The following is a 24,972-nucleotide window of genomic DNA, read 5'->3' as shown; positions in this document are numbered from 1 at the left end:
TCTGGCCTAAGAAAATGGAAAAAAGTTTAATTTTTTTTCAAAACATCTTTTTCTTTTTTTTTTTTTTCCCAGTCTCATGTCGGCATTTTAAGAACGTTAAGAAAGCCGCGCTGCGATTTCGCTGCCGCCGCGGGAAGGCCGCTCACTGGAGAACGCACTTCTCTTCCTTCTTGGCCATCTTGCCTTTGTTTTGCTCGAGGGTCCTCTCCAAATGCTCGTCCTCTTCCTCGGCCCTGCGGAAAGAGGCGGCGGGAGGCACGGTGAGGGGCTGCGCGGGATGGGTGCCGGCCCCGCTCCCCTCCGCGGCCGCGCCGAGTTCCCCCACGGCCACGGCGCCCGCGGACTTGGACCAAACTTTCCGTGGGGACCGTGGCGGCTCGGCGGGGACCCCCTTCCCCTCTGCCCGACTCACTGCTTCTCCTGGGCGTCCAGGTCCCTGACCAGCGCGTCCCGTTTGTTAACGAGAATAACGAGTTCGTCCAGCAAGAGCTGCTCTCGCCTCTTCTGCGCCTCGGTCTTCTGCCAGTCTGTGAGAGAAGCACAAGAGCAGCGGTGAGAGCGGCGGCCACCAGCGCCCGGCGCAGCCAACCCGGCCGGAACCCGCGCCCGCTGCGGCCCGGTACGGCCCAACAGAGCCTGGCACCGCCCGGCCCGGCCCGGCCTGGCTCAGTACAGTCTAATGCAGCCGGCCTCAGCCCGGTAGAGCCCAACGCAGCCTGGCACAGCCCGGCCGGGCCCCAGGCTCTCTCCCCAGCGAGGCTACCGCGGGGACAAGCGCAGCCCGGCGGCGTTTCGCCCTCCTTGGCTTGGGGGATCTGAGCAGCGATTTTGGGGTCATTTGGGTGGGGGTTTTTTTCCTTTCCTTTTTTTTTTTTTTTTTTTTTTTTTTTTTGTTTTGTTTTGTTTTGTTTTGGTTTGGTTTGGTTTTTTTTTCAGTGTCAAATTTGTTTTGTTTTGTTTTTCCCCACGCCTGTGTCCGCTGGCGGGCATGGCCACTGCCGGGTTTGCCTCCCGGAGGAATGCCCGCTTCCCGCAGCCCGGCTCCTCTCTGCGCACTCCTCGCCCGCTCTCAGCGGCTGGAGGAATCTCACACAGCGCACCATATGCTCCGCAGTAACTTTAAAGGCAGGTATCGCTTAATTAGCATTTCCCACTTTGAAGTAAAAATACACTTGCTACAGAATATCGCGGGGCCCCTCCAGTCGCGGTGCTGCAGCCAGCGGCGGATGGGCAGCATCGCTATTCCCAAAGGGATTCCTCTGGCCGCGGCCCGGCCCGGCCCGGCGCAGCCCCCCGGGGCCGCCCGCAGCCTCGGGCTCTCCAGCCAGACCGTGAGGGCTTGTCGCTGTCAGTCAAGCCCCAGCCTTCCCCGCCTCCCTCATTAAGAAGGTAAACAATGAAAAGCAGGAGCAGTAGATTATGAGGGAGATAGCAGGACAATTGAGGAGCGGGAGGGAAAGAGGACACCAGCTCCAAAAAAAACCCCAACCACCGGGAGAAGCCATCGCCACCGGCCCGGCGGTGTCCTGCTCCTCCCCGGCCGCGCTTCCCGAAGGCGAAGGGGAGAGAGGGTGCAGTCCTTTTGGCTTTCTCCCCCACCCACCCGTGCTCTCCATTGCCCTGGGCGATCATGTTAAAACTCACATGGCTGGTGCTTATTCAGATAAGCCGAACAATGCTCCCCACCGGTTACCATGTGAATCTTCACAAACCCCGCAAGAATGCGGTGGTTCAAATCCCCCTGACCCCCCTCCAAAGCCAAATTTATTCAAGACAGCAAACTGCTCAGAAGCTTTATGAAAGCAAGTGGTGCTAGAGGGAATTCAGCCTTGTATTTACAAATTAAAAATTAGATGCATCATCATGCAATGAAGGTTGGAAGAGCGGCAGAAAGGCAGGAATGTGTAACCGCTTTTATCGCGCCCTCCTCGCCGTCTGCCTGGGCACACGGGCCCATGAGCGAGCCCCAGGAAAAGCACGCGGGAGAACCCACGGCACATGCGTGGGCAGGCACGGCGAGCAGCGAGCGCGCACGGCCGCGTCCCGCAGGCAGCGGCGGAGCCGGCGCGGTGGCACCAGAGCTCTTCCCGCAGCACCGGCCTGGCAGGGCACTGCCCAAACTTCCTGCGAGTTTTTATTTTTCTCATTTTTCTCCTTCTTTTCCTGGTTCTCTTTCTTTTCCTCTTTTTTTTTTTTTTTTTTTTTTTTTAATGTGTCCTTTCCCCTCCACCGTTGCTAAGGGAATAATTTTTTCAGGTGTACACAGATTAGAAGTGGAGTCAGCAGCTAAAATTACTGGTAATCCAAGCCATTTTTTCCCGCCGCAAAGCTGCTTTAATTTGGGTAGCAGCCTTTTAGGTGCTACTTCTTGGAGCAGTCTCCAGATTTGCACTGCTGCTTCCCCTTCTGCTCCTTTTGGGCAAAGCTCCTTCACTTCAACCCATTTAAAACACTGCTCTGCCACTCTGCGAATCAGAACTTCCCCAAACCGCAGCGTTTTGCCCCACAAATAAAGCCCCTCACACGCAATGAGATCTCAGCATGACAACACTGAAAAGGCCCTGAAAAGGGCCACGGCAGCAAGCCAGACAGAAAAGGAGAGAAAGAGACATGGCAGAGGGTTTCAGGGGTGTTTGCTTCCCTCCAGATGTGGTTCCCAACTTTCAGGTTAACTTCTCCCTGGCTTCAGCTGGGAATTTTGCTGGGACTTGGGCTCCCCCAGCACATCTGGGCACATGAAACTCTGGATGAAAAGGGATTTGAAATCCATCGTAGAGTCTCTACCTGGACTTAATTTTTTTTTTTTTTGCAATGTTGATGGTTTTCACTCTTTATTTTTAAAGCTTTTTGTTTGTTTGTTCGTTCATCCCTCATTCTCCAGTTGTAGCAGCAACTTTAGCTTTTGAAAGACCAAACAAGTCAGAATATTTCAGTAAATGTTTTGCTCAGTCCCTCACTATTTTTCCCTGTTAAGTCCCTTCCTTAGTGCTACAGGTTTTGTTGCTTCATCTTGTAGCCCTGTGAAGTAAATAATGTCCTATTAGGATTTTATGGAACAGAACTGTGTATTTGTTTGGGGTTTTTTTCGTTGTTTTTTCTGCATTTGCTTATTATAAATGTTTGAAATACACCTTGGGAAAACCTCCTGGCAGAACTATTCCCTTTCAGTTTTACTTCCATTTCTAGGAAAGGAGTCTGCCTTTCCTCCCCCCAAAATAAATAAAGAGTCAAGCAGCAATTGGTTAAAAGGGTAACTGACTCTAAGTATTTAAATAACATTTTATAGGTGACTACCTAGGAATTTTGTTTTATCCAACAAAATACTGCTGGGCAGCAGTTTTGGGAAGCATCCCTATGTTTTAAAAAGCAACTGTGTTCGATTCCTACCTGTTGTGCCTTTTAAGCCAGGATTACCTATAACACCTGTCACATATAGTTACCCAGGCTGACTGCAGCTCTGGGAAGCTACAATATGGGCTGTGATTAATTTGAAGATTTCAGAATAATACTGTTATAAAAGCTACACTCTGGACAAAAATAGGATTAAGTGCTGAGGCTGTATATGAGCTAAAAGTGTTGAAAGCTAAAACCCCCGTGCCACCACTCACGACAGGCAGTTTAAAATGACAGAGTTTGCTAAATTCACATTGAAGTAGAAATGTTTTCAATTATTCATCTTCATTGACTTCATATTGTCTTTTTTTCCCCCCCACTGCTTAAACTGATAATTACTTTGAGCAAACAGACGTCCAGTTCCCATAGAAATGCTTTAATAGAAATGGTCGAAAGTTCTTGTAGTAAAACCTTCAACCTTGCCACTATAATAAATAAGCCTGGCACTTTGATGAAAATTAACACTAGTTTTGTAAAGAGCACATTGGGGGATTGCAGTCAGGTCTTATCTTTAGTTCCAGTCAACTAGCAATCCTGAAAGAGTTTGCATCATCATCAGAGCAGGCCATTTGATAGGATTCTGCTGCTGAACCTAATCAATCTATGGAATACTGTGGCTGTGCGGTGTAACAAAGCTAAAATAGATTTACAAATGGGGTTTTAGAGGATAAGCTCCTCCACAGGATTACATATTGATTTTAAATATAAAAAGCTTATCATATAAACCATAACTACAAAAATAGTGAACCTATGCATAAATCCTTTTAGAAGAGCACCCACTTCAAACTATAAGCCAAGAATAAATCAAGATGTACAAAATCCGAATGAAGATCCATTTCTTGGGCAGAAAATGAACACACCACCCCTAGGTGTGCAAAAATGAACTTATCTTTTCTAAGGAGGCATTAAAACTCGACTGAAAAAAAAATAAAAGAAAGGAGTGAGAGGCAAGGTAGCTGGAAGTGAGGCATCCCGGTACTCGGCTGCAGCTGCAGCGAAACCAGGCTCTGAAACGCAGCACCTCGTGCACAGGAGCAGCTGGCTCCAAACAGCCGGGCAGGACGCGCGGGGAGGCGCAGAGGTGAAAACGGACCCCGTTTACCTGCGTTTTCTTTGGCCTCTTAGTGAGGGTTTTCCGGCCTTTCTCGGTCGGAACAGTCCAAGAGGAACACTTTCTAGCTGGAAGCAGGCAGCGCGTTAACTCTCCCTTTCTTATCTCTACGGCTCCGTGGGGGAGGGGGGGAGTATGCCTTTTTTTTTTTACCACCCTGGGTCATTCATGTGCTCCTCGTGAAGTGCCGTACCCCTCCAAGAGGCCATTCAGCTCCCGGTGCCTGCAGATGAGCGGCCGGGAAGGAGCCGCTGTCTCCACATCACTGAACATCCTAACGGGCAGCGCCCCCGGCTCAGCGCTGCCCGCACGCTGCCCCAGCCGCACGGCAGAACCGCCTTTATCTGCCATCAGCAGGCTCCCACCTTCCGCAAAGCTCTTTTCTCTCCTTTTCTTCCCTGTCATCGACCAGCTAAGTAAGTTGGTTGACAGATTTTTAAACAGCATAGTCACGCGTGGAAGAGTTAGAGCAATTTACCAAAACAGTAATTACCACCTTTCAAAGACTTTTTCTTTTTTAAGTTCCCGTTTGGGTTGGTGTGTTCTGCCTTTCTTTTGGACAAACCAACCGCTCCCATCCTGTTCCATATACATTTCCATATACATACGTGTGTGTGTGTGTGTATACATATATTTATATTTTTTTTCCTGCCCATATACTTTGGTTTTGGAAGTGGTGCCGGTAAAAGTGAGATCTGTCTTTTCAACCTTTTCAGGGAGGCCACGCACTCATTAGCAATCGGCTAAATGGCCTCGGAGCCGACAGTGCTGGGCTCTGCGGGCAGCCCCTGCTTCTCCCGAGAAATCGCACTGGATATGGTGTGGTTTTAGCAAGGCTTCCCAAAAACTGCATCTTTGCATCTTCTGAACACAGAAAACACCGATGCACCCATCGAGAGGCGAGATGTTACAAATGCGTATTTTGAGTTTTCACAGGTGTTTTCCTGGAAGAGTTTTCCCTTTAATATGGTTTTTGGGTAAAAGCAGGTAACTGTTAAAAGTTCTAGAAGATCAATAATCTTATTGAGAGCTAAAATGCTAAATGAGGACTTTGTTGCATAAATAAAAAAATCGCCCCAAATAACCAAAATTCTTCAGCACTTAAGTTTGCTTCCTAAACCTCTGTTTACCATATCACCAGCAGCATATTAAAAAAAAAAAGGAAAAAAAAAAGAGAAAAAAAAAAGAAAAAACAAGAGAGAGAGAAAAAAAGATATTTTCTGGATTTTGGGCATACCTGTCTGAATTTACGAAACGAAATTAAATAACCATTTTTGTTCCAGACAATGTGTAAATGGCAGAAGCTGCTAGACATTCAAAGGCTGCTGCTAGGACATTCCAAGGCAGGGTACATGTATGAGGCAATTAAATGTCGAAAGTTTAGGTTTAAATCCAAGATCTCTTAGCTCCTCTCTAGTTTTAGATTATTTTACGTTTTAAATAACTCATCAGTACAATTCCAAATTAATCTGGCCTGTCTCTGCAGAAAGCAATGTATATATTTATGATCCAGGATTATAGTGAAGACAGTCTTATGCAAAAAATATAACTACAGATGGAGAGATAGGAAAAAACTACCTGAAACCTGCTGCTTTTTTCCAACAAACTTATGCTCGCAGTGAAGTCTCCAAACTAATTAGAATTGATTTATTATGGATCAGGTACCTTATCAGGTGAAGAAAGAAATTACCATGGACAGTCAAAGAGTTGAGAGGTCAATACAGAATAGCAAAATCAATTTGCATTGATTAGACAAAAGGTCCATTTTACAGAGCCCAAAGGATTAACTTTAAAGCAAACATCTTTGAACTGTAAGGCAGCATTTGTGACTGAGAGGTATAAGTGGTGCAGCATTAGAAAACACTTAAGATATTTAAATAAGAAAATAATGCAAGCAATGGTTTAAGCTATCTTGATATTTATTTTTTATTATGAATCATCCCAAGGATTATTGTACCATTCACTGGAAAGCTCTATGGAAAGGGTGCAATTGTTTCATTTATCCCGTGTCAATCTTCCCCGGAGTCTTACCTCCATTCAGGTGAGGTGACTGAGCTGGGGAGAGTCACAGGGAAGGGAGAAACTCCGTGCAAAGGAGTTTCTAAAGTGCACTAATCCTGCTGGTGCTCGTGATGAAATATTTACTTGACAAACTGAGTGTTTTACCACCAAAACCAATGAGACTTTTCACCCCCGAGTGAGTTACTGTTGTAGAACAGGTTTGAAACATTAAAAGGAAGAGGCCCTCTTCTGTGGGTCACCCCTTCCTTTTTCTGTGGCACCAAAAGCAGCATGATGCTGCAGGAAAACCAAGAGAGCACTACTGCAACAAAAACCTGTAAATCCCAGACACATGCTCAATCTCCTCATCACTTTGTTTTCAAAGTTTATTGCAACAAGACCATACTTCTTTGTCCCTATCTCGGTTATTTTTAATTTTTTTTTTTAATCCTGAAGAAAACGTGCCGCTTGCTATCACTTGAAGTGATGTAAATATCAGCGTTACCCATGGGCTTCAGAGAAGCTTCCATGTTTGGCACTCGCAGGTGCAGCGAGAGCTTTCCCCCCTCAGTGCCCAGCACTGCTCTTACCTTCAATAGCCAGCATTGCTCTTAGCTCCCGGTTCAGCAGCTCGTAGCGCCTTTCTAGGTCATGTTCTTTTTCCCTAGGCAAGTTGCAAATGTTCATCAATATGTTAATTACTAAATCATTAAACACTTAAAAGCACCTTTAACTTACATTGATTTTAGGACTCGCAACTGACTTTTCTCTTTAACTTTAAGCTACTCCAAACAAATGATACACAAACTTAAAATCTGGCTCAGGTGGCCTATTCAGTAACAGGGCTTTTCATTTCACGTAAGGTTGGCTTTAATTCTGTCAGTTTAACTCCACTGCGCTACAGGATGCAATTATTTCATATTCATCTCTGGAACAGCTGTTGTGGAATGTCCAAAGTATAAAATATTCCCCTAGATCTAATGAGCAAATTCCAGCATCAACCTATTCACCAAGATAATGTGACACTGGAAGTATTATTCTGTATATGTTCTGCCCTAATCAACAATAAAAATTAGACATGGGATTAGAAAGCTTAATATTTTGCAGGTAAAATCCTCTGTCAAGTTCAGACCCAGCAGGAGATAGGTGAGCAGAGGCTCTTCCCAGGGAAGTATGCAGGCATCTACACTAGGTGGCATTATGGAAAGATATATCAAAGTGAAAGAAGCTGGAAGAGAAGCACTCAGGGCAGAATGTCTCTACAAAGGAGCAGTACCTTCTCCCTTCCTCAAAACTGCCAGTGAGAAAAGGTTCATTTGTCCTTACTTTGCAGTATCAGAGGTATCACTGCACTGTGACTGATTTACTGACATCCCTTCAGCAGAGATGGGACTGAGGACTTTCTACAAAGCAGGTAGTGACTCAAATTTGGCTCTTCTCTCTGAATAGACTTCACCTGTCTCATCTGAGGCACAAGCCAAATCTATCTGTGCATTTCTAAAATGCAGTTCTATTCTACTGTTGGGCTTTTGAAAATGTAACAGTGCTTAATATTTCTTTAATTTCTTTTTTCACAGCTCTGGCTAATCTTGTGTCATTGCATGCTTCTCATTTTCAAGTCTGATATGTGAGAAAAACAAGTTACTTGATGTGTAACACATCCACACTACTCACTTTTGAGGGGTTTTTTTGGAAGCCTAATGGGGAGAGAGTAAAAAAAGTTTTTCTTTTATCTGAAGAGTAAATCATCCTTTTGTAAACACATATGTTCATCTGTACTTACAGAAGAGAAAGCTGGTTCATTCGTCTTATTAAGGCATTCTTCTTATTAACCAGCATGAACCACTCCTGCATCATAGCTTCTTCTTCTTCTGTGTTTCTTCCTGCAATCAAGAGAACTTCATTACTTCTGTGGCATTTCACAAATTCATGTACATATTTTCACTTCAGGTTTTGGAGTATCAGTTGCCAGTATCACTGAGCATGACAATGCATATTCTCAAATGGTAAAAATATCATATGACTGCTAAGTCCTGCCTGGTTTATAAATAAATCTTTGAAAGCAGCCATCCTCCAGGATACATTGTAGTGTTCTTTATCATGCTGATCCTACATAAATACCTTTTAAAAGGACTGTGTATTTTAAATTCTCCCAAATGAACTATACAATTGCAATGCTTCCAGTGAACAACCCTTACTGCTAAAAGACGTCTGGTCATCACCAAACACAAAAACAATCCCTGTAGGCAAGATCCACTCCACCCATGCAAACCCAGAACAGCCAGGATGATGTGGCAGGGATCAAAGTAGCTGCAGAAGAGATGCTAATCCTGAACTCTTGGCTAAGGTGTGGGCACCTGCTCAGCTTCTGTGCTCATGGCCACTCTTCCAGATGAGCTGGAAAGAGCTGCTCCTCTCCTCAACCTGCAACCAAAGGGAGCATCTGCACAAACACAAATAATCCTGGGATCCAGGTACCCAAGGGCCCCCTGTGTGTAAGCATGGACTAGCACCCCTTTCCCTAGCCCGCATCCATCCCTCCAGGATCAGGATCAGGATCAGAATCAGGATCAGGATCAGGCTCAGGCTCTTCATAGCCTACCTGCAGGCAGTGCTAAGCTCTACCAGACTCTCTAAGACTGTGTCACCACCCTTGCACCATGAGCAAAAGGCAGATGAGTATCCAGAAGGCTCCTGCCTGTGCTTTCCATGTAGCAGGGCTGCTCAGCCAAATTCCACCCGCTCTGAGCTCAGGGACTCAGAGGAAGTCCACTGTGGAGGCTGTGCTTCCGTGGAAACCTGCCATTCTCATTTCTCATGCTGAGGTGAAGACCAAAGGTTATATGGTCCTCACTGAATTATGGAACTCACACATTTCATAGGGTTAAAATGAATCCAGGAATAAACTTGGAATAAAGGCGAAGGAGCATGAACTTTGTCATGTGAGTTTGTTTCCCAGCTTTGATAGTGCTTCATTGGGAGAGTGTGAGTAGATGTCTGAGTTTTAAGCACCTCGTGTGCAATATGTGAATAACCACCTGTACTGATCCTGCAAGAGTGCTAAAAGTTAATTATTTGGTGTTTGTAAAGGGGTTTGAAATCTCTTATGCAAAGTGCTTGGGGATGCTACCTTGTTAACTTAAACCTTAGGATACCTAGTGGCCTTAAACCATAGGATCCCTAGAGAAGCCTTTTCTAGCACCTGGAGCTGGAAAGACACCAGAAAACCATTGTTTTGCCCTAAACCAAAGCATTCAGTTTCTGGATGGGAGTGTTCCAGATGCTTCCCACGTGCATGTTCACACCACAATGCCACAACAGTGTGCAAGCCCAGACCTACATGGAGAATCTCACCCTCACCAGGCTGCGAGCTTCCTGCCTGCAAGGGAAGTTTTCCACCCTTCTCCAAACTCTTTGATTCCCTCTGCCATGGCCATGAGGCATCCACACAATGGCAGGAAAAGAGAATGAACAGGGAAATGGGTCAGCTTGGGGTGGAACTGGTGGACCCACATGGTAAGAAAAGGTTACATTTGGCATGCTCTGCTTTCTGATAGGAGACATCCACTCATATCCACTTATCTGCCTGGGAAGAACCTAGTCAATGAAATTTCCTGGAACGGTGCTTTTAGGGCCACAATTTGCTAGCAGTGAGACAGGAAGGGTGAAGCATCCCAAAGCATGGATGAATCCACAGTGCTTTTCCAAGCAAAAGCAGCAGGGCCCAGCTCCTGGGGCAATGGAGGAATGAAAGAAGAAATCTGACATGTAGAAAAGCTCTCCCCCAATATCTCCACTTCGAGTTTTGTGCATAAAATATCACACCACAGCCTTTACAACAATATTCACCAGTTCAGTACACTTTGCTGGTAAGCTACAGATGAAAGGCCTTGCTGCTGTACTGGTCCATCTAACAGGGTCTGCTTTTGGAAGTAGATAATAAACAGTATAACCAGCCTTTTGTTGAAACTTATTCAGAGGAGAGATCAAGAAGAAGGGGATTTCTTTGCTTTTTTTTCCCCTTGCAAAATGACCAGTCTATTCTGTGATACATGAGATTTTTTACTAGCAACGTGGCAAAGTTCTCACAACCAGACATCCATGGCTATTTCAATCAATTTGCTAGTTTTTGGGTGGACTGGGATGTCTGGCCGAATGATTATAAATAAATAAAAGCCCTAGCTGTATTTAATTTTGCAAGGCTTGAAAAAGAAATGGGAGAGGACAAATGTCTCCAAAGTGTTTGGCTCAATGGTGGATCTGACTTAGTTGACTTTCGTACCATGCACTTTCAGGTTAAGAACATAGACTTCAGATATAATCGTCTTTCTATTCATGCATTCCTCGTAAACACAGTTAGTTGCAACATATAATGAGAAAAGATCTGGGTAAAGCTTGGAGCTGTCGTGCCAGATCTGCACAGGTGCCTATTTTAATATATCTGTGCTGACACCAAAGCACATGCAATATCCATAGAATGGGCTGGTTTAGAAGTGAATTAACAAAGTCTTGATTGTTTTTACAGAATTTTAAATCTGTTTTTGTATTCGCTTTGGACCCATGTGATGCCCTGACACCGGTCATGTGATATCGGCTGCGATAGGCACAAATCCCCGGGCAGCAACAAAAGAAGAAAGAGCAAAAAAGAAAAAGCTGAGAAAAAGCTTGCAATTTGGAAAAAGGCCAATTTCACCCCGGCAAAGGCCTTTTTGATCAGTGAAATGACACATGTGTGCAATATTAATAGTAGTCGATGCTGATATTTTATTTGTTGACTGTCAGCTTTTAAATTCTTGTGCACAGAGCTGAAACAAATTCTTCCCAGGCAAGCAAAATAAAGATGAACTCCCATATATAAGAAATTTAAATAACTCTTCGGCAAATACACTAGCATTAGAGCATTACTTCATTTTTTTTACTTGGTGAAAGGATGCACATGAAACACTTTCAACAAAGAAAAACTGAGTGTTCTTACTGCAGCAATACTGCAAGCTAAACTCACATTTACAATTTCTAAATAAAAAATTTAGAAAAAGCCTTTCTTCAACATGGTTTCACTCTGTAAAACTCAAGCTGCTGCTGGGGTGGTGGTTGTTTCCACTTTCTAAGTGTAAAACAAGCATTTAATTAACTTACTACAAATACTTGAAAATTTAAATTGGGAAAAGTATCTGTGTTGTTCGTGGGGAAAAAAAACCCAACAAACTGTACAGATTATTTAAATGAAGCAAAAAAAACCCATGCTGGAGAACAAATCGATCCCACACACACAAACCCCTTATCTAAGCCAGTACAAGATGCTGAAAATCTATAAACAGCCCCCAGATCTTAAACTTAAATTTTTTCCATAATACATGCATTACACTATTGTTTTTGATAAACAACAACAACAAAACCCTTTTAAAGCTAGTAAGTTGGACCATTACAAATTAATCCTGACTTTAATAACTGGTTAAAGACCCCTTCAGCTTTATAAGTAACAAAAAATATTAGAGCCTGTGATCACAGCGAGCTTTTCTCATTTCTCCTCTAACCATTTGTTATTTAATCCAATACTAGTAATCCAATTTGTCCATCAGACTTTTAAAGGGCAGAATGCAACTTCTCCAGCTTAGACACTTTTCAAAGTACAATATATTTTTCAAATGAATGCTGGATGTTTCATTTTTTCCCCAACTGTTCCTAGCTCTAATGTATGAGGAAAAAAAGAACAAGATGAACATTGTTCGTACTGATTAAGTAAGAGCTCATTAAAGAGCTGTCAGTGCTGTACTTTGAATATGCATGAAGCATATAATCAGATCTAGTACCGTCACTAGAGGAGAATACGGTAAGTACAAAGGATTGATTTAATTACTTAGAGTGGGCTGTGGTGGTAAAGCAGTCTTGTTAGCGCAGAAAGAAAAGGAGGTTGTATTCTGGCACGGTTAGGGGAAAAAGGCAGTTTTAGCTTCTGCCACAATACCTAATCTCAGGATAAAGCACTTTACATTGTAGCTTAAAATGAAGACTGCCAGTTTTCTAAAAAGACCAGAATTCATCTTATCTTGTTTAACCTCATCTGGTTAACTATCTAGCAGAACATATTTATTCTCTTTAACACGTAATTATGCTTATACCTTTTTATCCTATAGTTCAATAATGACTTCTGAAAACAGTCTTCAAATAAGAGTGGGTAGTGCTGCAAACATCATATGCATGCAAACTGCTCGGTAAGAGATTTGAAAAATGCAGCACCAGAAACTCAGATGAAACAGTGAGTACACATGCCTTTATGTGAAAAGTCAATACAGTTTTTAATGTCTGACTTTAACCTGAGGAGGCTTCTGGCAGGGTTTCTCTCATTTTCTTTTTCTCCTCTTCCTTTCTGCCTCCTCCCCCCCAACTTTTTTTTGTTGTTGTTGTTTTTTTTGTTTGGTTTTTTTTTGTTTGTTTTTTTTTTTTTTTTTGTTTTTCCCTTTTTTTTTCTTTAATTAATTCATTCTTGTTTTATTCTTCCTCTAGGAATCCAAGGGAATTCTCTCACATCAACTCCCAGTGCCATTTTCTAATTTCATTGTCTGGCTTGAGTGGTGAAGGATGCGTGCTCTATTCTTCTCTTCACTTGACATCTACCAGAACCCTCCTCAATGATTAGGAATGAGCCCAACACCAAGCCTCAAATAGCACAAGACATTAAATTCTGCCCTCAGATATGAGAAGCCCCTACTGGCTTCTGAGTTGTGATTCCAAGCTGTAATAGCTCCTGCTCAGGATTCAATAGAGGCTGCAGCATAAAGTTTGGTAATTTTGTCCCTTACTGAAACAAATTTTAGTGACAGCCAAAGTACTGATAGTGAGAATTTTAATGATAGCCAAGAAAAAAAAAAATCAAACAAACCACAACCCTAAATCCCTTCTCCTGTGGCTTATCAAACATATTTCTGATTGTTATATGAAATAAACTTGAGTCAATTTTCTTCTACAAAACTCAAGAAGCACAGTAACAAACACATTACCATTTTCTGAGAACAATATAAGCAACTAACTTATTTTAATGTTGTACAGCTTCCTGGCAGTCTTTTACAAACATATCCTCCTTCATATTCTTCTGGATTTACAAATGGATTTTTGTTTACACTGCAAGCTAATGATATCTTAAATTATTTAAATAGGAAGCATCCTGACAAATGTCTTTTCTGAATCAATTTGAAAGAACAATTTTTTTTTCCTTTCCTGCTGAAAGTACTTTCAAACCCAGCCAGCTACCAGTGTATCTAGGTACCATTAGACCCATTATTTTTAAGCCATTTGGGCAGCTAGGCATTAGATAAACCCAATATGGATTAACATAGTAAACCTGTATATTGCTAAGAAAACAGAGAAGAAAGTGCTACAAAACACTGAGAATACCACTTAAAAGGAAGAAAAAGCAACAACATGCAGGGACAAGATTAGTTTACAGTATAAATGTATGAACACAGTAACTCCTCTACACTTTATACCATCATAAATCTGTCAAGGTAAGACAATAGATTAATATTTAAAAAAAAAATCCTTAAATGTAAATGTATTTAGCTGTTGTGCAAAAATGAATTACAACCTGTAGAGGATAAACAATAAAGGGTTTACATCAGCATCCCAAACCAGACCATTCAGTCTGGCAAGAAATAACAGGTTTACAGAAATCACTATGTATGCTGTCTTAAGCAGTAATTGTTTTTAAATTTTATTTGCACTGTGTGTAGTGTGTGTGCCATGGTGTCATGGTTAAACACAGAACCCTTCCCATGTCTCCCCATTTACCTCAACAGAACTACATGAAAAACAACCTACTTAAGACAGAGTCCATTCTTCATCCATTTGCTGATGTTTACACACAGTTTTAAAATAGAATAGAAGAAGCTTTCTTCACTCAACACACTTGGGTGAAGAGGCCAGCAGGAGAATGCCAGTGCATGGGAACTGGAGCGGGGCAAATGACAACAAAAAGTGTCCGACTTCGCTCTGTTCCTCTTTCTGGGCTATTTTGTAGTTGACAGAAGCTTGGTGAGTACTGAGAGCTGTTCAAATGCCAGCGAATCCCACAAATTTAACAGGAAGGTCTTTTGAAAACATACCCCACTGTCTTTATTTGTCTGCTTAAAAAAAAAAAAAAAAAAAAAAGTTGCATTCGCCCAATCATAGGGACGAGTTTTTACAAGTTTCTGTATTAGGAGCAAGTGGACAGATTGGCTTGTTTACCTGAAGGAGAACATGAATGGCAAAGAAAGAATAGTTCTAGGATGTGTCTCATCTTGTCGCATAAGAACCTGGGGAAATTCACTGAAATTGAAGGTGGTGTGTTTAAAACCGATAAAAAGAATGATCTTTCCTCAAAGCCTCATCATTTACCGGTAGAACTCGTCGCCACGAGGCAATGTTGAAACTAAGAGCTCAGCAAGAATTAAAACCAGGCTGGATGTTGAATATGGAAAGGCAAAGCTGTAGCAATAAATATTCAAATAAACAAACAAAAAACCATAGGAGGTAGGAACTGGATCCTCCTGCTTTAGGACACAAGCTAACCTTTAATTTTTAGAGGTTAAATTAAATGTTCCCTGTGGCCAGGTTAGCCTGTGACAGGCCCCTGCACAGATTCTTGCCCCTGCCTGAGTTCAACCCACACCTGTCCCTCTACAGTGGAGTATTCTGGAGCAGACTGAGGGGCTGATCTGCTGTGGCCATTACAGTTTTACTGAAAGGGAACACGGGAAGGGACGAGAAACAGCGCTGGGTGTTTTCGCTGACCAACCTCACATTGCTAACAAAGGCTGGTGGAAGGTCTCAAACGCTTCCAAGCAAGCAGCAGACTTCCCACTGATTTTAATAGTCTTCTCATCTTGCTCACTGTGAACAGCTTATGCACAGATGAGCTCTTGTTTTTAATGTGAGTTACTGAATTCAACAAACACTTAAGCAGAAAAGCCTATATTTACAACAGGTATTTTTTGTAAAGGAGAGTTACATGAGACCTACTGCAAAATGCCTCTGACACAACTGAAAGCTACAGTGAAAATTTTTAAATGACAAGTGGCCAACAATTTTTCACTGAGTGAAACTCTGCATCCCAAAAGAGACACATTTTTCTGAAAAATCACCCTCCTTTGCTTTCAGAGGGCTACCTTTGGTGGAAAACCACAGAATTTTGGATAAAATATTTTTTCCAAGTAATCGGTGTAAAAACAGAACCTGCCACAGACACCCCACAGCACAAGTGAATGGGCTGCTCCACCTTGAGCTTTAGGCCTCCCATTTGAGATTACCATGCCCAGAATATTTCACCCAGAATATTTCCACCTTTCAAAGCAGATCTCCTCAGTTATTAAAAAACCCTGAAAATGAACAAGAAGAGCCAGCAACAGATAAGCAGGTGGAACTGTTGTTTAGATGACACCACAGATGTGGTAGCTAGCAGATGAAAATCTAGCACAAGTTTTTGATTCTGAGCTGGATGGGAAAATGCCTAAGAACATTAGAAAGGCAAATTCATGGCCAGTAACTTGCTGTCTGAGAGCAGTTGAGAAGGAGACATTGATGTCCACACAATGGAGTCTCATAAAGGTAGGAATCAACTGCCAAGAATCTGCCAGGCAGAGCTACATTGCAGTGCATTGTCTGACTATTTCAGCCCCCAAAATACTAATGTAACCCTAATGAAATGGAGCTGCCACCAAGGAAATGCCTTTATCACAAGCCCACATCAAATTAGTTCAGTATCAAGTGAGACTTATAATTTCTTTGGTTTCTGAAACATAAAAAAATCAGACAGGCTACTTAAAATGTTGAGAGCTGTGTAAACAGAAGGTCGGGGCTCTGACCACATCTCGGCACGTGCAGGGATTTATTTACCTGCAGTGGGACTGACTCACAGGAAGACAAACATTTGTGTCCAACAATCTGGGCAGCCTAAAATTATCACAGGACTGAAACTTCCACAAAAAGACAAATTGTGGAAGATAAAACCTGCAAGAACACTGATTTTCTCTACATGATTAGTCAACACAGAGGCCAGTAGAAAATACAGAAAACCAACCAGAATGCCTGAACCGGATAAAGATTATGAATATATTTTTAGTATGGGACCATCAATCCAGACCAAGAAACTCTGTGCCCCAAAATTCAGGCAACAAGAGGTGAGATTGCACTGAAACACCTGGATTCCTGTAAGAAAGTGATGCCTGAAGGACAAGTACCTACCCTCTGGTACTCTATGCACCCAAATTTTCTCACAAAGCACAATTTCATAAGAAATTTCAGCGCAGGAAAACATGCACTATGAACTGATATACTCAAACTTTTGAAACTATAAAAAAAGGTAGACTATGCTTAGAAATCCAGCAAGAGAGGGATGATGGTATGGCAGGTGAATTATTTCACGTGCAGATTTACAAGCAGAGTTAGATATTTTGTCATCAGAGACAGTAACTTCTGCACCGCTCGTAGCTACTCCTCAGAACAGTTTACAATCTGTTTATGTTGCAAGTGATAGCTGGGTAAGATACTGAAGTGAGAGGCCATTTACATAAGGTCATTGGAGTGTGGTCTACTACGTAGCCTATTATTCCATTTTTACCAAATGTTGCCTTACTCCCTTCAGAACATGTTCTCCTGGAGCTGGAAAAGGGTAGTGGACATTATGAAGTTACTTGGATGGACAGGGCTGAATTTAACCCAAGCAACTGCCTGAAGTGAGATGATGATGATGGCAACAAATGTGACAGTGAATCTATGTTAATGAAAATGTGTACTCTTACTGGGAGTTTGCAGGTTTGTACTTCTGGGATCCAAACCTTCCCAGGGCTAACTGGGTGAGTTCAGCTAGGCTGAGGTGTCCCTAGGCCCCAAAGCTTCCAGTTTTGACAGAAAGGGTGTTTTTGGTGGTAAATGGGAGAAACCCAAGAAAAACCAACACTGGTCTCTGCAGACTGCAGTGGCACTGTGGGCCCAGAGCCTCGGGGTGACCAAGGGGCCTTTCTCCTCGCCTTCACTTTGCAGCAGACACTGATTGTAGAGAAAGCTAACTCCAGGCACAAAGCCAAACACTATGCCTACCACATGAAAGAGCATTTATACTGCAACACCACAAAGAAAGATGGAAATCAGTTAAAAGAAGCAAGTGTCTGTTGGGTCTTGTAAGACTTTTGGAAGGCTTGCAAGCCTATTCATAGTGCCTTGGGCTCTCCCAGAGTAGTCTCCTGCTATGCGGGCAGTGCTCTACTTGGACTCTCTTCTTCAAGCCGGCTTCAACCTGTTGACAGGTTCTTTGAAGGCAATGATGAGGCTACAAAAGCCAGGGAAGTGCTTGGAGAGGAGGTTGACTTATCACTCACTCCCTCCAGCCAATGGGATTCTGTGTTACTTGGAGAAAAAAAAAAAAAACATGGTCACTGCTGCTGCTGAGCCACTTTAAGGATTTGATGAATTTGGCCTGGGAAGGCTGAACACGCACACTGCCCATGTTTGGTCATGGAAAGGCCACCTCCTGTGAACTTTTTCCTACCAATGCACAGACCTAAGACTGAAGAGATGGGGCAAATTAGAGACAAACACTGAGGTTTGTTTTGTGGAAGCTTCTCAGCTGTAGAAACAGTGGGTAATTGGAAAAGTATGGCCAGACAGTCTTCCTTCACCAAAGGCAAGGCTGTTTTGCGGGAAATGTTAATGGAAAGAGACCGATGGATTTTGGAATGAGTTTGGCAATAAGAGATTGTGGAGGCAACGACAGAAGGGAAACTGGAGAAGGGCTGATAAACCTCAAGAACTCAAGATGTTCTCAATTGCTCATAAAATGCGTAATTCTGGCAACTATAAATTGCATACTTGGGCAGAAATTTGTGTATGTGTTGTGATCTGGGCCCTGAAGAGTCCTGAGAGAAAATCAGCTCACTGGTGTGACAGTTTATTTGCATTACCAAACTCTCATGAATGACTTTGCACTGTGTGTCTTTGCAGGCATCTCCACAGAGCTCTGCAGGCCCCAGGTCACCCAAGTCACACTTGGATGCAACAGAGAGGCACAGTGACCATACTGTGAACGAGACCTTGACCATGGTGTCATTGCACTTCTTTCACCTGGGGTTTTGGTAGCTGTCAAAGCTCCCTTTACCACAACCCTGGCAGCAAGTTCACGTTTCTACACAATGGAGAGGGATACATTGCAACAAATGTTTTAGAATATCCCTTTGCTTTCAAAACAAGCAGTAACTACCAAGCATAGTTTTGTGAACTGTTGTCACGTTAGAGTAAAAATCTTTTGCTCGTGTCAAAAACCTTTCCTTCCACCCAACACAAACTGCTATCAGTAATATCCTTCCAGCCTCTTAGTTGTTAGGTATTTCCAGTAGAGAAGGTTCACAAACCAGCACCAGCAGGGACCCAAACCAGTATCACATATGCAGCATTCATGTATCTAGAATTTCTTTGAAATGCTTTCACTCACTTCTTATGCTAAATGTAAAAAGATAAGCATCAAAAATGTTGCTTTCAGTGATACTTTTACATTTTCTATCTTGCCAGGAAGACTGTTGTTATGCTATCCTTGCTCTGCTTTGGGATGTGCACCTTTGCCTTTCACAACATGGTCGGTCAACTCATTACTGTCTCGTGGTTTTGGCAACTTCTCAGCTCACCTGAGATTAATCATGCTGACCAAGCACAACAGTAGTGCGGGAAAGCAAGGCCAAAACACTGCTATAGAACTTATGGCATTACTGATTCATTCTTCCTCATTTAGGCAAGATATGAAATATACTAAAGACCATGATCATTATTTTTTTTCTCCTTATGTACATATTTTTCATAGTGTCTGCTTGCAAGCTTGAAGAGGTAACAAAACCAATTTTTAAATTCATCTCTCAGGCAAAACTGAACATTCATCACTTTCCTCCCCAAGCCCTGACACTGGTGAATACAAATCTGCATTTGCTTTTGGGAATCCCAAAGACAATTGTGAATTCAATTGTTTTTCAAAGATGAAATTTGGCTTAGGGAATAGGATGCCTCCTCCTAGCTCACCCCTCCCTACTCTAGCGCAGATTTCTCTTGCAGACTGGGAGACTCCAGTAAGGAGCATTCAAGATGGTATAATACAGGCTGGTAAATACAGCTCAATAATCAGGGTTGTGAAGGGGCAGAGCATATAAGGGATTTATTTTTTGATAGTGAATCTATACACATATACATCATCAAGCTCCCATTGAGAAGCAGACCACTCCAAGTGATTAATACAGCTAAGGGGGGCAAATAAGAGATCAATAACGAAAATCACCTGGTAAAAAAAAAGTAAAAGGTGGTGCATTTAATGGGCTTTTACTTTGCATGTGAAACAATACCAAGAAACCTATATTTTAGCACTTGTGCTCAACAAGCACTCTAAAGTATGTCGGGATGAGAACAGAAACCCATCCTTTCTAATAATCTTGTGACAAAAGCTAAAAGACATCATCCTATTAACTAGTGATCTCAACTGCTAATGCGGAGTACTTCCTGGTGTCTTTTATGTAGAATGCCGCTATTAAAAAACCACTAAACATTCACTGTGAACAACACAGAATCATTCATCTTTTATCAGCATCTCTTGTTAGAGGAGTATGAGAGGGGCTGAAGGTGTCATTGATATTATAGAGCGGAAATTAATCAGAAATTTTTCTCATATTTTCCTCATCACACTCATTTACTTTTGTACAAATTTCCCCCTGCTAAAAAGTTCATACCCAGCCCCCTGTTGTACGCTTTTAAGTTGAGAATATTCAACGAGTGCGTCAACTGAAAGGCACCAGGTCCCAACACAAAAAGCATTCGAAATTCTCATTTAGTTGTCTTTATTTTGCTAGCGCCATGTGGTCCTTGAAGATGTAGAAAACACGGGAAGCCGAGTAAAGATCAGAGCAAGCTCATTAGCATTCTGACAAAATTGGAGTGGTGGAGATGTATAGTTTGCCTAGTTTGTCGTTTTGAAAGCTACCGGTGGTAAGCTTTCTATTTCATTGTGCTTTTGTCTTTTTTTGGGGTTTTCAACGCAGCGGGGTGGTTGTTAGCCTAGGTTTTCACAGTGCATTGTGGGAACCTTGCCTCACATTCAGCCTATATAGTATCATTTGAGTTCAAGCAAAAAAAAAAGTTTTTTTTTCCTATTTATTTCATAATCACCTATGCTAATGCGTAATTGTCATCTGGCTGTCAAAGCCCATCCTGCCTGACACCTGGTTTATAAAGTTAAAAAAACCCCAAAGCCCCTCAAATTACCAAATAAAATAAAGGCTGAGTTGTATTTAAAAATAAAAACCTTTTAAACATGCTCCTAGTTTTCTTCAAAAGACAAGATAAGAAGAAATGAATTTAAATTCCACTGTTTACAATAAACTAGAAATGAATTTGAGACAGATCCAGTTGATTAGAATTCAAAAGAGACTCTGTATAACGGCCTCAATTCTATTTCAGAGCCTCTTGAAGGAAAGATGGGTTTATGCTCCAGAATTATGTAAATAATGAATTACCTCTTAGAAGACCTATAGAAGTTATTACTCTGGTCATTTTTTTTTTTTTTTTTAACATAAGGCTCACTTTGAAGGGCTAAAAGGGCTACATTAATGCTGCTATGCGACATGAATGTTTCCAAGTTGCAATGAAATGGATAAAGGTCTTTTTGGATGAATTTATCTGCTAAATCCTTGTGGTTGCCCTCCTATCTTGGATGATGACCCAAAAGAATGTCAACAGCTCATTTCCCAGAGAGCTGGGAAGAGTCACTACACAAGCCATAATCTGCACGTTCTCAAAGAACCATTTCAAACATTACATTTCACAAGCTGTTTAAAGAGATTTTTTTTTCCCCTCTCATCTTCACTCTCCTACCAATACTTTGGACATCAGTGCCTTGGAAATGAGTGCTTTAACAAAGTTGAAACGTGACTTTTACGTATTGTGTTGGTGGGTCGGGCATACACACGTGCTTGTACATGCTCTGGGCAACATGTGAGTGCCCATGGGTTCCCACACACTTCCCATCCACATCACCGAATTCCAGCCATGCTGTGGCAGGGACAAAGCTAAAAATACATCAAGTCACCCCTAATTCACTCACTGGATTTTTTTTTTCTTTTAATATAATGTGTGCCATGCTGCCAAATCACAGATATCCTTTTAGTAGGAAAGAATAAAACCCAGCTTGGAAGGAGATACAATGGATCTAGGTTTGGAATACAGTAAATTTCACAACGGAGTGCAGACTCAAGGTATCTTTACTTAGAAGGGGGAAAGGAAAAATATTGAAGGAAAGGCTGCTTTATAGAAAACCTTCAAAATTCTTTCTTTTTTTATGCATTTGGACAGTATCATTATCTCCACTGTCAAAACAGCCTGAGAGCTGCAGGCAGCCTCTGCTGAGCAGTAAAAGCAAATGGTCAGGCCAAAGAGGTCTTTAAAAAACAAACAAAAAGAAGTACAAGAAGGTAGCTGCCTGAAAACAGAAAGCTCTGAGATTTGCATGTGGATTGACAGATCTAAATTTTTCTATCATATTTATAATCTAATTTCACTTTATGCCTCTCATTTCACTTGTGTGTAATACAAGAAATTTCATCACAGGAGATGTTGCTACATTTGAGCTATGTGAGGAACTATAATCCCTCCCCAAATAAAAACAACACCCTAACCCTTAGAATTTAATAGCAGTTTAATTCTTAACAAAAGGCAGAATTTTGTCAGCTCCCAGATGCTACCTTTATTTCAAATCTCCATTTAAACATTTAAATATTTAAACCTTTTCACTTGGGTTCCAACTCCCAGCAGAGGCAAATAACCTGGAGACTGTTATCTGCACAACAGTAAGGGCGACCGAATTATTTTCTATACTTCGCCATGTGCTTATAGCTGCAAAATTATTTATCTCCTTCACTGCATTCTACTACGAAAGTTTCCTCCAGAAGAATCGCCGGGACCAGCCATATCAAATTAGAGGGCAGTCAGGAGTGTCTAAGTCCAGCTTTAAAACAAATATCTTAACAATTACTTAGCCATATGGAAAATAGGGTATGTCTTTCCTGAAAGCTTTTATATACTTTCTATATCAAATTTCAACTTCATTAGAAACTACTTCTGACTAGCAAGCTGCAAGATTGCAAAATATCTAACTGTTAACCCACCATGAAGAGACTCTTTTGAATAGCAGAACTTTTCCAAGATGCAAATGAACAATAATCTAATTTTTAGAGTAAATTAACTGAAGGATTCATTTTAATATGTTTCAAAGTCTCCAAAATGAAGTGGCAGTTGCAGGCTCTGCAATACACACACATATGTGCACTCATGCTCATGTACATAGACTGACACAGCACCCCCACTACACCCAGCTTCCACCCTCAGGAGAACCCACATTGTATTTATGTTTAAGTTCTTATGACTTAAAGGCCAGATGTTTCACAAATGACCAACAATTGGAGGTTAGAATAAATTAATGACTGATTTCTGAGCTTTGATGGAATTAAGCATACTTCTTTTCTCAATGTGCCATGTGAATGTTTGCCTGCTCAACTTTTTTTTTTCTTTTTTTTTCTTTTTTTTTTTTTTTTTTTTTTTTTTGACAAGTGAGGCCACCCGGCAGAAAACAACTGATGCAAAACCCAGGAGTAATCCCTCTGTTTAGTTCAACACTGTGGTTAGCCTTAACACTGCCTCTATTATCCAATGGATTTAGAGAAACTTTCATTTATTTGTTGGCCTCAGTCTTCCAACTTCGTTGCCTTCTTTAAAGGACCCAAGACCCATTCCTATGTAAATACATTTGCATAGGGCCACAATGAAACTTTCTGGGGCTGGGATTAAACTTGCAGAACTAGATAGCTGTGCTGTGCATATTTGTGATCTTCATGTAAGTACTTTCTCAAATACATATGAGTGAATGAAGCCGATGTCCACTCTGGCTACAGGAATGTGTGGAGTTTAAATAAATGCCCCATCGAAAACTACAGAGCAAAGCCCCGAAGGCTGAAGCAAGAGGCAGAAACGACACCCAAATGTGAAATTACAATGTATGGAAAATGAACAAAAAGCCCTTTTCCATTGGGAGCTGCTAAAATCAGCACATTACTTGCTGCAAAATGTCCTCTTCTCTCCCAGCTTGTTCTGGTATGACAACAGCATCCCTGGTGTAAAAGTGATGATTCACAGCAACTTGCTTTCCCCCCTTTTTATCTTGCCACCTCTGTTTATACAGAATACCTGGGGTATATTGTATTATTATAAACTGTACTCAATACAGCCTTCTTCCAGCCAAGGCAAATATAAAGCTTTGCATCCAGCAAGTCTATTAGGAAACAGCACCCGGATTAATCCCTGCAATTACCACCCTCAAAAAATGCTAGTGGACACTCCATGCAATTTCGTCATTCCCACAGACAAAATTCCAATCCTTTAAAGGTTTTTGTTCTGTAAGAGAGGCTCGATGGACCTAATGCACAACTAAGGAGTGGTTTTGTAATTTCACTGGCTCTGATGACTGTGGGCCAGGAATTGCAACTGAATATATCCCTTTGCTATGCATTTAAGGAGATAACACCTCCTTCCAGGGCTTACCAAACACAGCTATGTAATTCCTTGTTTTGCTGAGCATTTTGTTCTTATCTAGCCTAAAAAGCTTTGTATACCTAACTTTAAAAAATCATTACTATAGCATCATTAAAGTACACAACTACAATGATTTTAAAAAAAGAAACCAAACATATCAAACTTAATCACATGCAAAAATACACTAGCTATTAGATAATGACTGCCATAACCAGCAGGATGTCAATGAAGACACCGTCAGAAATCATAACCCAATTCTGATTTATGCTACATTTTCCTCATTCCCGACTGTATGGTGAACCTCTGCTGCCCCATAAATACCATATACAAACCCAATTTCTCTCGTTGGACTAAGCACATCAATACAAAAGCAAATGAACTACCAAAGTGCCCTAATTAACAATTTTGCAAGTGAATGCAGACATCAGTGCCACACTGCAGCCATTAAAGTCTATCCCTTGCCATATCTGTTTCTGTTAACATTTCAATAGACCAATTAAATGACCTTTCCCCCCTCAAACTCAATTAAGCTATTTGAACATCAATTGATAACTTACCATGTATTTATGCAAAATGTGCAAGCAAGAGATTCATTTTTTCAATCCTAATGATGTTTTGAAGAAGAGAAAACTATCTAAACTATCCTGTCCTGGTATTCCATGGAGAGGGGGCCAGGGGCGGGACTGCCTCCCAGGGGAGCCTGGTGGGCACGGTGGCATTGTGGCAGGCAGTTTGGAGAAAGCAGGTGTGAGGCAGATATTCTTCTTCCCTGCCATTTGTTCCCTACCAGGCAGCTGTCTTGGGAGGCCAAAAGAAAGCAGAGACAGCCATCTCTTTCAGCTTGTTGAAGTATCACGTCCTGGGTCACAGCCAGCACACTGGTA

At 41.9% G+C, this 24,972-nt stretch overlaps 1 protein-coding gene across 13 annotated transcripts in view; it reads right to left on the bottom strand.

Annotated features, from left to right (window-relative positions):
• The window catches only part of EHBP1 (EH domain binding protein 1), a 205,049-nt gene continuing 180,077 nt past the window's right edge, over nt 1–24,972 (bottom strand). For all 13 annotated transcript variants that reach the window (XM_050972588.1, XM_050972589.1, XM_050972586.1 and 10 more), the window contains 4 exons: nt 8,289–8,388; nt 7,096–7,169; nt 413–527; nt 1–233 (listed from right to left, as the gene is read on the bottom strand). In XM_050972588.1, the coding sequence (XP_050828545.1) occupies nt 143–233; nt 413–527; nt 7,096–7,169; nt 8,289–8,388 (380 nt within the window). In that variant the 3' untranslated portion in view covers nt 1–142. The remainder of the gene's footprint in view (nt 234–412; nt 528–7,095; nt 7,170–8,288; nt 8,389–24,972) is intronic.

This window comes from Serinus canaria, chromosome 3 (genome assembly GCF_022539315.1).
Source record: "Serinus canaria isolate serCan28SL12 chromosome 3, serCan2020, whole genome shotgun sequence".
NCBI classification, from domain to species: Eukaryota; Metazoa; Chordata; class Aves; order Passeriformes; family Fringillidae; genus Serinus; species Serinus canaria.
The sequence above is the reverse complement of the archived record's forward strand: the minus strand, read 5'-3'. Positions and strand labels throughout refer to the sequence as shown.